The sequence below is a fragment of the Aythya fuligula genome, chromosome 2 (assembly GCF_009819795.1).
Source record: "Aythya fuligula isolate bAytFul2 chromosome 2, bAytFul2.pri, whole genome shotgun sequence".
Classification (NCBI taxonomy): domain Eukaryota; kingdom Metazoa; phylum Chordata; class Aves; order Anseriformes; family Anatidae; genus Aythya; species Aythya fuligula.
In genome coordinates this window covers 31,189,816-31,204,385 of record NC_045560.1, presented here as the reverse complement: position 1 = coordinate 31,204,385, position 14,570 = coordinate 31,189,816, and the positions used below count along the sequence as shown (strand labels likewise).

Below are 14,570 nucleotides of genomic sequence, written 5' to 3'. Positions count from 1 at the left end.
ATTCTGAGATCCACACATGCTTGATAGTACAGATGCAAATCCTAGACCTTGTAATGGCCCCAAAGTCACAAGATTAGATTAATGAGATATTTTCAAGTACACCGCCAACTTTTGATGCTGGAGCCCAAACCAATTAGGGTACGGGATACGGCCTGAACTTTTACCATGCAAAGATTATGTGTGCCACAAAGCTGAAGGCTAGATTTGGAAAGCAAACAGTGCTGCTGCTTCTCAGATGTTTTGCTGAAGGTAATAAGGCAAACAATGAGTGACTTCAATCCTCTGCAAAATCCCTAGCCAAGAAGGACTTTAATAACCAAGAGTAATCCTGAAATATGACTACAGTTTGCAGCCTCTGTATTTCTGGGACTGTCTTCCTTCCTTTAATCTTTGTGTGTGGGATAATTAAGATATTTTGAAGTTCTTTCAGGTATTGTAGTTTCACAAAGTGGTGTTTAGTCTTATGTGGTGATGTGGTATTAAGTCACTGCTACATTACCTATTGTATCAAAATGAAGAATGGTTAGTGATACAAAGAGGAGTCAAATAGAACTGGAGGATTCCCAAGACTGCTTTTCAAGGAAGACCCCAGATTATTTACACTGGCATAACTGCATGTGGCATGAGAATGAAACCAGAGCCTCAATGCTGAATGCTCATAGGAAGCAGTGCCTGTTGGAGGGGAAGGGGACTTCGAGGGAATGAGGGATTACATTCGCTAATGACCTCTATGCAGACTAACCTTTTAGTCAAGAGGAATGAGAAAAAGTTAGGATAGGATAGGATAGGATAGGATAGGATAGGATAGGATAGGATAGGATAGGATAGGATAGGATAGAATAGAAAATATCCCACAAGAATCACTGAATCCAACTCCTGGCTCCACAACAGGACCACCCAAAAATCAGACCACATGTCTGAGAGTGTTGTCCAAACTACTTCTTGAACTCTGACAGGCTTGGTGCCATGACCACTGCCTTGGAGAGCCTGTCCCAGTCCTCCCTCAGATGTTTGGAACAAGGTCTGGGAAGGACTGCCACCATATTATAAGCATAAGTGTGCTGACATGAGTGATAAACATTAAGTAATGGAGAAACTGAAAAATATGAACTATTTGTAACAAGATGGATAATCTAATATTCTATAGCTGCTATTCAATAAATATGAGTTCTGTTTAACATGGAAATGTGAATCTAATAATACAAATTAAATAAAAGCGAATAAAAGACCACATTGGTTTCTGCATATAGACTCTTAAAGTTCATATTGGCCTTTTAGATGCAACTGATAAAATACCATTTTCCTGTGTTGGTGATGACAAGCCATTGCTTTTTTATTTTTTGGACTATGAGATCTCATATGCCACCTACTGGACAGATGTTTTAAGTTAATTTAATGTGCACACTGAACGCAGATTATACACACACTGCCAGCAAATCTCCTTGTGATTTTACTGCATAGAGACTCAAACTACAATTCCTTTCAAGACAATTGAAAGATTTCCATTGACTTCAAGGAGGTTTGAATCAGACCCTTAGAAAAACTTAATGCTGTAGCAAAAGCATTCATTGTTCTTCCTTACTATTTATATACATGTATATATATTAAAAAAAAAAAAAAAGAAAAAAAAAAAAGATCTATCTTAAGCAGTTTATTGCCAAACACATAACATTCTTGACAGCACATGTTTCCTAGAATGCAAAATGAAGCAAAGTGTTTGATGATCATATATACCCTTTGTAACATCATATTCATTCATTTTTGTTTATACTTGTTGACTAAATGAATAGTAATAAAATAACCACTTTCCTCACTTCATTTAAAAACAGAGAAAGTCATTAAAGTCTTACTGAGTAAATTAGTTCCAGTAGTTCAGTTTTAGTGCTTCTTTAACAGACCTTATAATGATACCAAGTGTTGACAAAAATTATGTATTGGGCTGCCCAGAACAAGTATATCTTGTTCTGAGTAAGATACTCTTCTTTAATGTTGTCCATATTATTTTTTAGAAGGAGCACAAAATATGTATTCTTTGCAAAATTTGTAACATGCTACATATGTAAATGCTGTACAGTTCAAGTAGGAAACAGGTGTAAAACTGGGTAACTGGATGTGGGACGGCATGGACTCAACTTTAAAAGTTCATATAAGTATTTAAGATAAGCATTTACTGACGTTTTCTACAACTATAAAACATAAATTATGCTAGAACTTCTTGAATTCCTATTTCTACTTAAAGGAGAAATAATTTAAGTATTCTTTAAAAGAAGAAAACTCTCAGATATGGTTCCTCAGTATTTTAAGGAGTTTTATAGCAACACCTAATTTGCATGTCACAGAAACCACTGAAATTATTTTCCACTGATTTTTTCATAAACGGGTGCAAAATGAATTGCCACCTACTAGTTAACAGAATCTCCTGAGAATGCCAATCTTATGAAAGCTGTCCCCAGATTGCCTCCTAGACCTGCCTGACCTACTAGCTCCTTATGGCATTGTGCAAGTTCACGGCCTTTGTAAGAATCTCAGATGCTTTTCCTCTCTTGAAATAACATCCTGTCACAAGCTGAAATATATATATATATATACACACACATATGTATATATATATATGGAAAGTACCCTCATAACGCTGTATCTCCTCTGTTTGTTGCTAAAGGTGCTTCTTGCGCAGAGGAGCCAGGTGGACAGACATGGAAATGCCAGGCAGTTGTCACACCTCTTGCACTCCAACAGCTTGCCAGATTTTGCTATGGAGAAAGGAGGGAGTCAGCATGGGATACACTACAACAGGTGGATGGAAATGAGCACCTGAGACACAAAACTGTGAAGAGAAGCTGGAAGGCAGGATTTTGTGATGCTACCCTCCCAGCCACCCCCAGCAGGTACCAAGTCAGGAGAAAAAGAAAGATTGTGCAGGTCAGAGGCAGATACCAAAGCACCATCTCTTCCTGGCTGTTCAATACAAAGCTGGCTTGCTATACCCAGCCTTCAGGAGGAAATGTGCATCTCCTGGACTTACAGGGGGCAAGGCTGGTACCCACCAAGGAAGAATCACACCAGGAATTTCCACCTGTAGGATTTTCCATCTACAGCAAAAACTGTTGTGTTGGCCTGATCAGGCAGGCATGAGTGTGTGAGATGAGAGCTACATTTTAGATGAAAACTACCAGGAGGGAGTAAGCTATTCTGTTTTTCCTCAGAGTGAAAATTTACTGGAAATATTCCTCCTGGAAAACAAATTCAGATGTTGACAGTTATGAAAGCTTTATTTGTACAATGTCTCCATGCGAGGATACATTTTAGAAAAGCAGCCCTGTGAAAAGCTTTGAAGAATTGCAGAAAGGCCAAGTGAACAAACAAACCGTTGTGACATTTCCCTGCTTGACTAATGGCAGCACATCGCTTACACCAGTTTCTAACTCCAAATGGATTTAAGACCAAAATCCCCAAACAAATCTCCCTCACAACAACCATGCTTTGCATTGGAAAATTAATGTTTTTGTTGCCTTAAGATTAAATATGTGAAGAGTGACGAGGTTTTGGGTAGGAGGTAAGAGGCCTAACACATGGTGAGGAGCCCACTGGGTTTCTTGCCACTGCTGGTATGGGTGCTTCGTCCTGCTGGTCAGTATGGACAAAGCTGAATCTCTGGAGAAGTAGTCGTTTTAAGTTCATCATTGCTGATCATCTCTGCTGACAGCAACCTCATTGTTAAGTTGTTTTGTAACCATATCGCTTTAACTACATTTTAATTCCAAATGCTAATCTGTTGTGATCATACAGATACACAGAGCATCAGCTGAAGACTGAACCTCCACTGCACTTCAGGCTAGAGGACGGTTTTGCTTAAAACTCTGTGATTAAGCAAGCACAGCTAATATCTGTTTATTACCATAAAGATACACCGAGAGACTTCTAGGCTCAGATAAGATAAGATAAATAATCCTTTAAAACCTGATGTCATGCTTAAGGCAGGGATTATCTTGCTGCTGTTAAACTGCCATTATGTTAAAATCAAAAAGTCAAGATTAATCAAAGGAAAAATCAAAACTGAGCAGTAACATCTGGTAAGATTTTATTTTTTGACTAAAATTTCTTCTGCAAGGAAGTTCAGAAAGATAAGATTATTTTTTTTCTGACTTGGATCAAAAAAAGTTTTTGAAATCTTGACACCTACTGCTGCAAAGAATTTCCATTCTTTGTTCTTCCCTGAAGTGTTTTGATACTAAATTTTATCTGCAACCTAGAGAATGGGTGGAATGTATTGAATATTCATTCCCATCTCTCAACTTCATGGCAATAGAACTCCTATCCAAACTGAGTGTGCATGTGTTTCTATATATTATATATGTGTACATGAGTCAACAGCAACAACAAAAAGTTCTTGCTGTAAAAAAGCCTAAAAACTGTTAAGGACTTAGCCCTAAGATTTTGGAAACTTGACTTTCAGTGAGCATTTTGCCAATTCCTTAGCTAGGGCTGTAGGGTGGTCATATTTCCATTTAATAGAAATGTAATTTTTTTGCTTTAAGACAGATCCTAGAGCATTTCAGTGACCAGGGCAGGGTTCCATTAGCTACTTCTGTTAGATTTTCTTTTACTTGTGAATTCAAGGCAAATAAAATTGCTGGAAAGTAAATCTGGAATGGGTTGTAGTGTCTATGTAGGCAGGTGGTACTCAGTTCTGTGTCTTATTTTCATTCAACCTGACTCACTCACTCATTGCATGAAACAGTTCGGGACTTAAAGAGGACAAGGTGGCTGAAACTAAATTCAGGTAGGAGGCAAGTATCAGTAATTGAGTCTGAAAACCTTTGTACTGATCTGATATTCCTAGGGATCCTTTGAGAGAGGCACATAGCTAAACCCTTAGTTCAGTCCACTTTAACCAAGGTTCCCAGTGTTTGAAACTGTTTGGGGTGATAACATGGAAATATTCTCTGGATTGTAGAAGATCCTATATGTGCAACTAATAGAGATTTTCTATACTGTACAAATGCATTGTAATATTTTATGGGTTCCTTTTAACAAAGTAAGCAGTATATGCTTTGTTCAATTATTTTCTGGTTTGTGCGTTATGAGTGAAACCCTGATACCAAATGCATGGTAAGTGTGAATTCGTTGTGCGGGATGGGCCATTTCTGTCTCTTGGCAGGGAAAGGATTACACAATATTACAATTATTAAAATTCTAATTTGGGGCCAGGTTTTACCCTCAGGTACTTCCTTAATTTCAGTAGGAGTTGTGCATATTTATCTGATTGAAGAATTTGGACATTAACATTCTTGGTGAAGGTAACTTTTTTCTTTAACAAGAACGTGCGCCAGCCAAATCTAGGATCTGAATATAGCAGGGATAGGTTTCTTACCAGGAGAAAAATGTCAGTAACTGTTCTGTTTTGATAAGGGAAAGTGATTTCCTTGTAAGGGAGTGGGAGATGGAGCAGAAGGAAGGAAAGAAGGATCTTCTTCCAGATACCTTGTAGGCTTGTTTTTAAATTATGACTTCGGATCTAACAACAGGTTTGGCAAGTGTTTGCTTAGCAAACCCTGAACCTATGCCAGACTTTCTTAGCTGGTTTGTTGTAGAGTGTGCATTTTTTAAATACACTGTAATCATTTCAGACCACATAATTAGAAACACAAAGCAGTTTACTGAAACATAGTGATATATTAAGAGTTCAGTTAATTACATGTAAAGAAACAGGACAGACTTCAAAACCCTTACTCAGTTGCTATTTTATTTGCAACTGGGGCATGTTGATGGGACTTCGCCTGCTTAACATTGAGTAGGAGTTTCAGAATTTTAACCTGAGGGTAAAATTTTCAAAAGCATTTAAGTGACTGGTTCACCGAAAATCAATAGGACTTTTACTCCTTAGGGCAACATTTTAGAAAGTATGTAGATAGCAAAGTCCAGTTGACTTCTATGTCTATGCATATTAAAAAATCCTGCTTTATTGCCTCAGATCTCTTAAAAAAAATAACCAAAAAAAAAAAAAAATGCTATATTTCACTGCCACCTAAGAGTTTCCCAAAAATGTTATCCCAAATAGACAAGCCATTGTCCCTATAGTTTTATGCTTGTAAAACCCTGTTTTGTTTTTATTTCTTCTGTATTCAGAAAATGATAATACATACTTTGTGTGATAGTAAGCCACAATGTCTTCAGTCAGGTCTTCAAATCTTACTCCAAATATTCAAGAAGAGGTGGCAATTATAATTAGTGCAGGCAGTTCTTCACTCTGCTGTAAATTTGTATAGAATTTTAAAATAAACTTAAATATTTTCCTTTTTTCCGTCTATATTTAAAGTCTTTTTTTTTTTTTTTTCCTGATAGAAATGATGAATTGCTTCCTTTGAAGGCAAAGCCTGACCTAAATTATTCTGTCTACATTATGTATAAGAGAAAGTAGAAAAAAAAAATAAAACTGCAGTACAAAATCTTAGGGAGAGGAAGAAGACGTAAATCAGACCTAATTAACCATTCCCATTAATGAGAATATATGTTGTGCCTTCTGTCGGATCACTCAAGTGTAATTTAATGAGAAAATTTTAAATGGACACTTAATTTTTTAAAAACTCAGTATTCAAAAAATCTTTGGTTTGGGAATTTGCGGGTGGGGGTATCTCGCTAACATGTTTTCTGTGTGAGTTTTAGAAGTATGCTAACTTGTTGCACAACAGCTTACAAGTTCTCAACAGTTACATTTATTACAATTTTACCTCACTTTCAGACAAGTTCTCTTATCATGCTCCAAATCACATTTTATGCTGCTTTGAAGTACATTACTAATATGCTTATTGCTTAACAGAAAATAGCCTGACAGTCGTTTCAGTTTTAAGGTGCAAAGTAATAAACGTCAGTCTCTTTTTTTTTGCAGTCATTTATCTGAGCCTGTACTTTGGAAACAAGTCAGAAGTGTAGTGCTCTAATGGTCTTCTCTTTGGGATGAACAATAAAAATACAAAAATGAATTTTATTCCTATCTTTCCATGCAGCCTTCATTCTAATCCAGGCCCTCTCCTGTCATTATTTAAAATGGGCAGGTCCAAAATTAGGAAAAATTGGAAAATCCTTCTTATTTTGTGTGTGTTCAGCAATCACATGGATTGCAAGGATGAGGTTCCCTGGAAGTCATTTGTACTTGTCCATGCATACCCTTCTGCTCCCTGTGGCTGTTCTGTGCTGCTCGACAGGTGTGTGCACTCTGCACAAAACTTTGCCCTTCGGACATCATTATAATGCCTCAGAAACACGAAGGATGGGATCCTGACAGGCATACGAATGACCATGGAGTCATCTATGAAGAAGGGAATTCTCTTTTGGGACCCTTACATAGCATACGTATTGCACGCAATGTATTCTGCATACACGGAGACAAGTGTGTGTTTCTGCATCACAGAAAATGACAAAAGCACGACTGAAGGTGCAGATACCTCTGGATACCATTCTCTGTGAAGAGTGATGGATGGCTTTACTACTATATTTAGGTCCATTAGAAGCAAGGCTGTTAAGATACAAGAAGCAGTTAAGCAGGAAAACAAAAACAAACAAATAAACAAACAAACACAAAAAAAACCACTACCCACCCCACATAGTTAAATTGTACCACCTCATCCCTGGGTACATGTACAAACATTTAAATTAATCTGCTTAACAGATTTCTTCCCTGAGCTTTCCCAACAGCCACCTTATGAGGATCTGAATAAACAGGGGGCTGTGGGCAGCCACGCCAAGCAGCAGAATGGGCTCAGGGATCTCTGAGGGATCTCTCAGAGATCCTTGAGAGCAGTGAAATCCAGCCCCTGTGCCCTCCACTCTGAGTACTCAACCCTTGAGACACAGATACAGTCAGTGTGCCCTGGCTGATCTTAAGTGTCATAATGGCAGATAAAGGAAAGAGAATTTATTGCTTACGACTCAAAGCATATAGGGTTTTATAGATCAATAAGAACATCCTGAGTTATGCCCAGAGGCAAAAAGGAAGCCAGTGCAGACTTCAAAGACCTTGTGTAATATATTCCTTATGGCCAATATTACAGATTAAGCACAGAGCAATGTTCCACACAATCCACTGAATCTGACTAGAATAAGGACAGACTATGCACTGTATTTGTCTGTTTTTGAGGCCATGAAGGCATAGGCAACTTACAGCCCTCACCCCTGAGAACTCATCACAACCTTCTGAGTAAAGGTAGCAGAAACTTTATGTCTAGGAACCCATTCTGAGCTGAGCTTTAGGGAACACCTTTTGATTGTGAGGTTTGCTCAGGAAGAATAACAAAATCTGACTGACCAGCATCCCTTTCCCTCATGTGACTCCTAATCTCTTTCAGGAAAACTTAGCCAAAGCGAAAGACTGCAAACTCCAGGTTTGACAACAGAAAGGATAAAGTCAATTGACTGAGAAACTCCTCGGAAGCATGCTTACCTCTCAAAGCAGGGAGGCTGACAGCACTGCCAGAGGTACCAAAATCATGAGATTTTCATACAATATTTGTAATAAGTGGAAAATGCAAATGAAATCAAAATGTCTACAAACTACTAGCTCACAGAAAAACAAGGTAGCAAGGTAATCTGTGCTATCTTTCTTATGACAAATTCAGGACCAATTTTTTCTTTTACGAAGGCTGTAAGAGGCTTGTCCTGAGGTCTTCCTTCTCTGAGTGATGAGGCCAAGAGAAGCATGTGACAAACTTAATGGTTTCCTATAGCCCAAATTTGAAAGGACGAATTGTAGCTTTCACTGAAAGATGGAACGGTTAAGGCTTAGCAAGGTCCTTGCAGGCTCAGTCCTACAGGCAATCCAAGCTCCCATACATTTTTCTCGTGAGAAGATTGCGTGCCTTATTTCAAAGGAAGCATCTCCCAAGGAAACCTCTGACTTTCCCAAGTCTTGTGTAATGTGGGAAAATCTGTCTAACTAGGAAGAGGTCCCCTGACTATTATTGACAGGAACTGTGGAGAACTGGAAAATGGGTTCCAGGTTTTTAATTGTATTCGGCCAGTTCAGCTCAGAGACTATCCTACAGGGAAGGTGAGATGCGTGAAGCTCTGAATATGAGAAAAAATTAGGTAGGACTTGAACAGAGGCAAAGTAGACCTTTGGTTAGCTGCTGCTGAAGGAGAATAATGGTCAAATATTAATGGTTCTGTAACGTACTTATCTTCTTTGACAATTTGCTTAGAAGCTTTCGTTTTCTACTTTATTTTACAGGAAAGGTAAAATGTACACCTTCACTTCTGTGGTTAAATAAGACATTCCACGAGAGTGGAACTTGGAGCTTTGTCAGGGGTTAGTACTGATCCCACTCCTCCGTGCACTGCCCCGCTGAAAGATCTCACTCTGCCTTGCAACATTCTTGTTATTCCAGAACTGGGTTGGGCTACTCATAATAGATGCAGGCAATCAACTCACTTCCCCACACACAGCTCCACCAGAAAAACTCACTTCACCTTGCACCACTCCTGTTTTTCCTGTGTCTTTTAAGCAGAGGCTATCAATTGGGTCCTGGCTGACGATCCGTCCTTCCTCCAGCTGAAGCCCACGGTAACTTTCTCAGCACAAGAGGGAAATGGTGCTGATACAGACGAATGTCTGCTTGTGACTAGGATGAAACAAACCTGTCTTCTCTCAATTTCTGGGGTTTTGACCTTGTCAGCAGAGGTAACTGATCTGTATTCCAGCTCTGCTTTCAAATAAAATCCAGCATGACTCTACAGATATCAACTCAGTTACAAAGGCTTTGAGACTGGAGGCTAATCTTTACATGATGTCACCTCCCGCATGGCTGTGCTTTCTCCCAAGGAAAACGTTTCCTTTTAATCGGAACACTATAGCTTTCAGTGTTGATCGCAGTTGTTTTATTTATAATGAAAATCTACAGAGCGTTCACCGCCGATGCAAACAAGCATTGGCCTACTGACAGCATCTCAATTTACACTAGCGTTTGGATTTGGGCCATGTAATTTTATGGAAAATCAAGTAAGTGTGTGACACAATAAAAGCACATGCCAAAATAAGGACTATTCTTCCCTCTTTGTTTTCTTTATTACATGAAATAATACATTTAAAATACAAAAATGCTCTAGGCAATGTGGAAAACTAAAAAAGACGAGTTTGGTGAATGAGCATAGTGAGAGGCTATGAATATGGACATTTTGTGCTAAGGAGCCTAGAGGAGATGCTTTTATGCATGGTGATCCAGAAATACATACTTGTAGCAGTGCACACCAGGGAGAGAATATTCCCCTAAAACAAGTAGTTTCTCCAGCAGTGCTCCACTCAGTTGATCAAAGCTGCATAATTTAAAACATCTAGAGGCAACTTTAAATTATTCACTATAATTTTTTTAAAGCCATCTTGGCATATAGCAGACAGCCTTTGTGTTACTAGGGCTTTCCTGCAAGATCTGCAAACTTCTGCATCCTCACGACACGGGCAAGTTTTTCTGAGGGGCGCCCTGGCAAGGAGGGGAAGGGACTTGGCATGGCAGGAGCCACAGAGGCTCCTTGTGCCCCTTAGTGCCAGGAACATGAAGCCGAAGTGCCCGGCGTGGTTCCCGGGTTTTGGGATGCCCTCAGAGCCCAAGGAGGGCTCCCAGCACCCAGCACCCAGGACCCAGCACCCAGCATCCAGCCCCTCCTCTGCTCGCTGCCCGCTCCCATTGGGAAGAGGTCTTCGCAGGCTGCTGTAGGGATCCCGCCCCTTTTGTGGCTTTTCATTCTGAAGCTCTCCACAACTTTACACCTGAACGGATGCCAAGCCTCTCTGAATATATAAGGGAAACGTCCAAGAGCGACTGCAGAGTTCCCGGGAAGCAGCAGCGGAGAAACCTTTCACCGGGCTCCCTCGGAGACCGCCCCAGCCATGCTGCTCCCTGCCGTGCACTTCTCCGCCTTGCTGCTCGCTTGCATCTTCGCCAAAAGCTTCTCGGCTTTCAAGAACGATGCCACCGAGATCCTTTACTCGCACGTCGTCAAACCCGCTCCGGCGAGCCCCGGCAGCAACAGCACGCTGAACCAGGCCCGCAACGGCGGCCGGCACTACGCGGGCACGGCGCCCGAGCGCGGCAGTGAGTATCCGTCCGTCCGTCCGTCCGTCCACCCGCCGACCCCTCTCTTGCGGGGTGCTGCCGGGGGGAGAGCTGCCGGGGGTGAAGGAAGGTGCCGGGGGGACGCTGCCGGCTGTGCCCCGGGGGTTGCTGCCGGCTCTCCTCCTGCCCCCGGCTGTCCCCGGGGCGGGGATGGGAAGCGCCCCCCGGCCCGGCTCGCCTCCCTCAGCGGGCTGTGGGGGCTGCTCTCAGAGGCAGGACGGCCAAACCTCCCATTTCTCTTCCCGCTCTTTGGTTTTGCTTCCTGCTGGAGCGCCTACCTGCTTTACACCTCCAGCGGGGGTAAACAAATGAGCTCGGCATTTACCTGGGAGCCCTGCTCCGACTTGCCTCCCGTAGCTTCCTCCCGGGTTTTATGTACGTGTGTCAGATGCGCGGGGAGCTGGGAACCTCCCGCTGACTTTATCTGCTCCTTCCCTGACCGCCTCCCTAAAATGAAAGAAAATCCAAACAAGCACCCGACCCACCCACAGCGAGGCGATAAAAATAGAGGCAGCCCTGGAAAGGGAGGGCACGAAGCGGCCCCCACAGCGCGGAGCCACGCCAGGTGCCGAGGGAAGGGCCCCTCACGGCCAGGTGGCCGGGGCAGCCAGCAGCTAATTCCCTGTCACCGAGCTGTCACTGGGGAAAAGCTGAGCCAGGAGAGACGTAAAAACAGGGGAGACAAACTCGGATCCGCCACCGGCTGCTCCCAGGTACATTCCTGAGTGCAGCTGCGGGAAGGGAAACTTGAATTTCATCCGCAAGTCAGGCGGGACCAGCCCCTCAGGTCGCCCCGCAGAGCTGCCCACCCTGAGGCGCAGGGGACGGGTGCCCTTAACTCCATGTCCCCGTTCCCACCTGGCTTCCCCAAAAGCCAACAGAAGCAGCCCGTAGCTGTGATATGTAGATGGACCTTCAAAGCCTCTCATGATTCACTCTGAAATGTTTCTGGTAATTACTTGTATTTTAAAGGCGTTAGTTAATTGCATTGTGTGTAGAATCTGCGTCGTAATTGTCCTGCAGAAAGAGGGAGAGCGTAGCCAGTAAAGATTGCTTATTAAAATTAAGCGTGCTGTGGGCGTTTATTTCAAAGTGTAATTGCTGAAATAAACAGTTGTGTTTATTGCAGGGTGCAGAGCTGCACACAGACGGGTACAAACACGCCTGTGTTAGAAGCTCTGCATTTTCCTTCTATGTCAGTTGCCCGAGAGAATTTGCAGGATCCTCTATGTTACACATAGCGTAGAGATTACTACGACCAGGCAGATGCCTTCTGCTCTGAAGGCAGAACAGCCACTCAGAAATTGCTCCTGCCAGTCATTCAAACTGTACGCAGAACACCATTCCCTGGAAACTTGAGCTGTTATCACTCTCACAACCTCTGTGTTAAGAGCATCAGTGCTCATGGGACACTCAGTCCGCTGTAACCGTGGAAGGACAAGAAACATACTATTTTAAATTGATTTAAACACATATAAACAGTTTCCAATGCACTGTTTTCCCCCTTGCTAATGATCCAACATAATTGTTGTAAACATCACAGAGCAAGTTCCCTAGACTTAGAACAAGCAGGAAACATTTCTTCCCTTGGGGCATTTTTTCTCTTCTGAAAGGTATGTCCCTGTGAAGAAGGATAGAGAATGAAAGTGCCTCTTCTCCCACAACTGCTGAAGTGCGTATCCTTACCATTCCTTTAAGCTGTACCCAGATAGATCATCAGTGCTTGAGGCCCTTGTGTTGGGGGACACAACAGTAAAAAGATGTCCTGTACAGATTAAAGCCTCCTTTAACTTCTGCAAAATGCCTCTTGTTAATGTGAAAATGTCTGGTTAAGGAGATGGTTGCATTCCGAATCTCAGTGTCTGTCCTTCTGTGCACTCTGCAGATCGGGTTCAAGTCGGTTGCCGGGAGCTGAGATCCACCAAGTACATTTCAGATGGCCAGTGCACCAGCATCAACCCCCTGAAGGAGCTGGTGTGTGCTGGTGAATGCCTCCCTTTGCCACTGCTCCCCAACTGGATTGGAGGAGGCTACGGAACCAAGTACTGGAGCAGGCGGAGCTCGCAGGAGTGGAGATGCGTCAACGACAAAACTCGCACCCAGAGGATCCAGCTGCAGTGCCAGGATGGAAGTATAAGAACCTACAAAATAACTGTGGTCACGGCCTGCAAGTGTAAACGCTACACCAGGCAGCACAATGAGTCCAGCCACAACTTTGAGGGAACCTCTCAAGCAAAGCCCATCCAGCATCACAAAGAGAGAAAAAGAGCCAGTAAATCAAGCAAACACAGTACAAGTTAGAAGTCAGACATTCTCTCCTCTCTCATCTCCTGCTCCTCCTGCCAAAACTGAACTCACCTGTAACCGTTTGCTTTACAGTTCTGACTGCTTAAAGACAAGTCTGCCATTGCTGTGCTCTCAGCTGACGCTGCACGCTTATTGCTTTGACCAAAACCAAAAGGGGCATTCTCAGCATATGGACGATTTGGGTGATTTTCCAAGTGCTCAAGATGGAGAATAATACACGCCTTCCAAACCCACACTTTAAACTTTGACATTTTCTCCTGCCATGGAGGCAAAGAAAAGTTGCCACGAATATTCACTGAAGTCTATTTTGTAAAAAGATGCTCTGTTGTGTGTTTTCATGAGAACAGTTAATTATCACGTCTGTTGCCTTCTCTATCATGTTTTATGAACTTCTGACATCAGCTTAAAATACAACACCTAGTATCTGCTTTCAGATTCATTCTTAAAAAAATGCCTTGCATGCTCACCTTTCTTTTATCTCAGTATACCAAAAATTAAAATATGCATGGCAGCAATCAAAAAGTAAAGCTGAACAAACTATTTATTTGTTGTTGTAATTATTTAATGAGCTTTTATGTGTATTATTTCCTTTCAAAATGTTCCTATGTTTATAGCTTTTCTCATGTATCAAAGTATTTTCCTATGATTTGTGGCTGGATTAGAACATACATTTTGTAGATAATGTAAAATAGATGTTTTAGCATTCTTGGTTTATATATTTTCATTTTGAACATTCATAGACGTAGATGTTATTTTGAAGTAGCAAATTAAAAAATGTTTTGTTTTGTTTTGTTTTATCCTCCATTCTGTATTATTTTTGTTTAAAAGTGTGCAATCAAAAGACAGATATGACTTCCTTTCAAATTAATTTGTTTCTCTTTTTTTTTTTTTGTACAAAAATAAATACTGCTAAGAAACTGTATCGTCTGGCTGTATGTATGAAAATATACACATTTTAATCAGTTAATCTTAAAAAGTGGGAGAACATCTGCTCAAAGAAAATCTATTCATGACATTTAATATAAAAATAATATTTCTGTAGATTCTTTTTGGATGTAAAAATCGTTTGTGACTGAACAGATGGTGCTTATTAACAGTCCAAACTAGGTTCATATTTAACAATTCTCAAGTTGTACATTGCAGAAGAAATGTGTATTTGGG

The 14,570-nt window shown here is 41.4% G+C and overlaps 1 protein-coding gene across 1 annotated transcript; it reads left to right on the top strand.

Moving 5' to 3' along the window:
• The first annotated feature begins 10,767 nt into the window (after positions 1–10,767).
• Positions 10,768–14,055, top strand: SOSTDC1 (sclerostin domain containing 1). Its single transcript, XM_032182260.1, has 2 exons — positions 10,768–11,081; positions 12,988–14,055. The coding sequence occupies exons 1-2, from the start codon at positions 10,877–10,879 to the stop codon at positions 13,401–13,403; spliced, it is 621 nt and encodes a 206-aa protein (XP_032038151.1). The 5' UTR covers positions 10,768–10,876; the 3' UTR covers positions 13,404–14,055.
• The last annotated feature ends 515 nt before the right edge of the window (positions 14,056–14,570 follow it).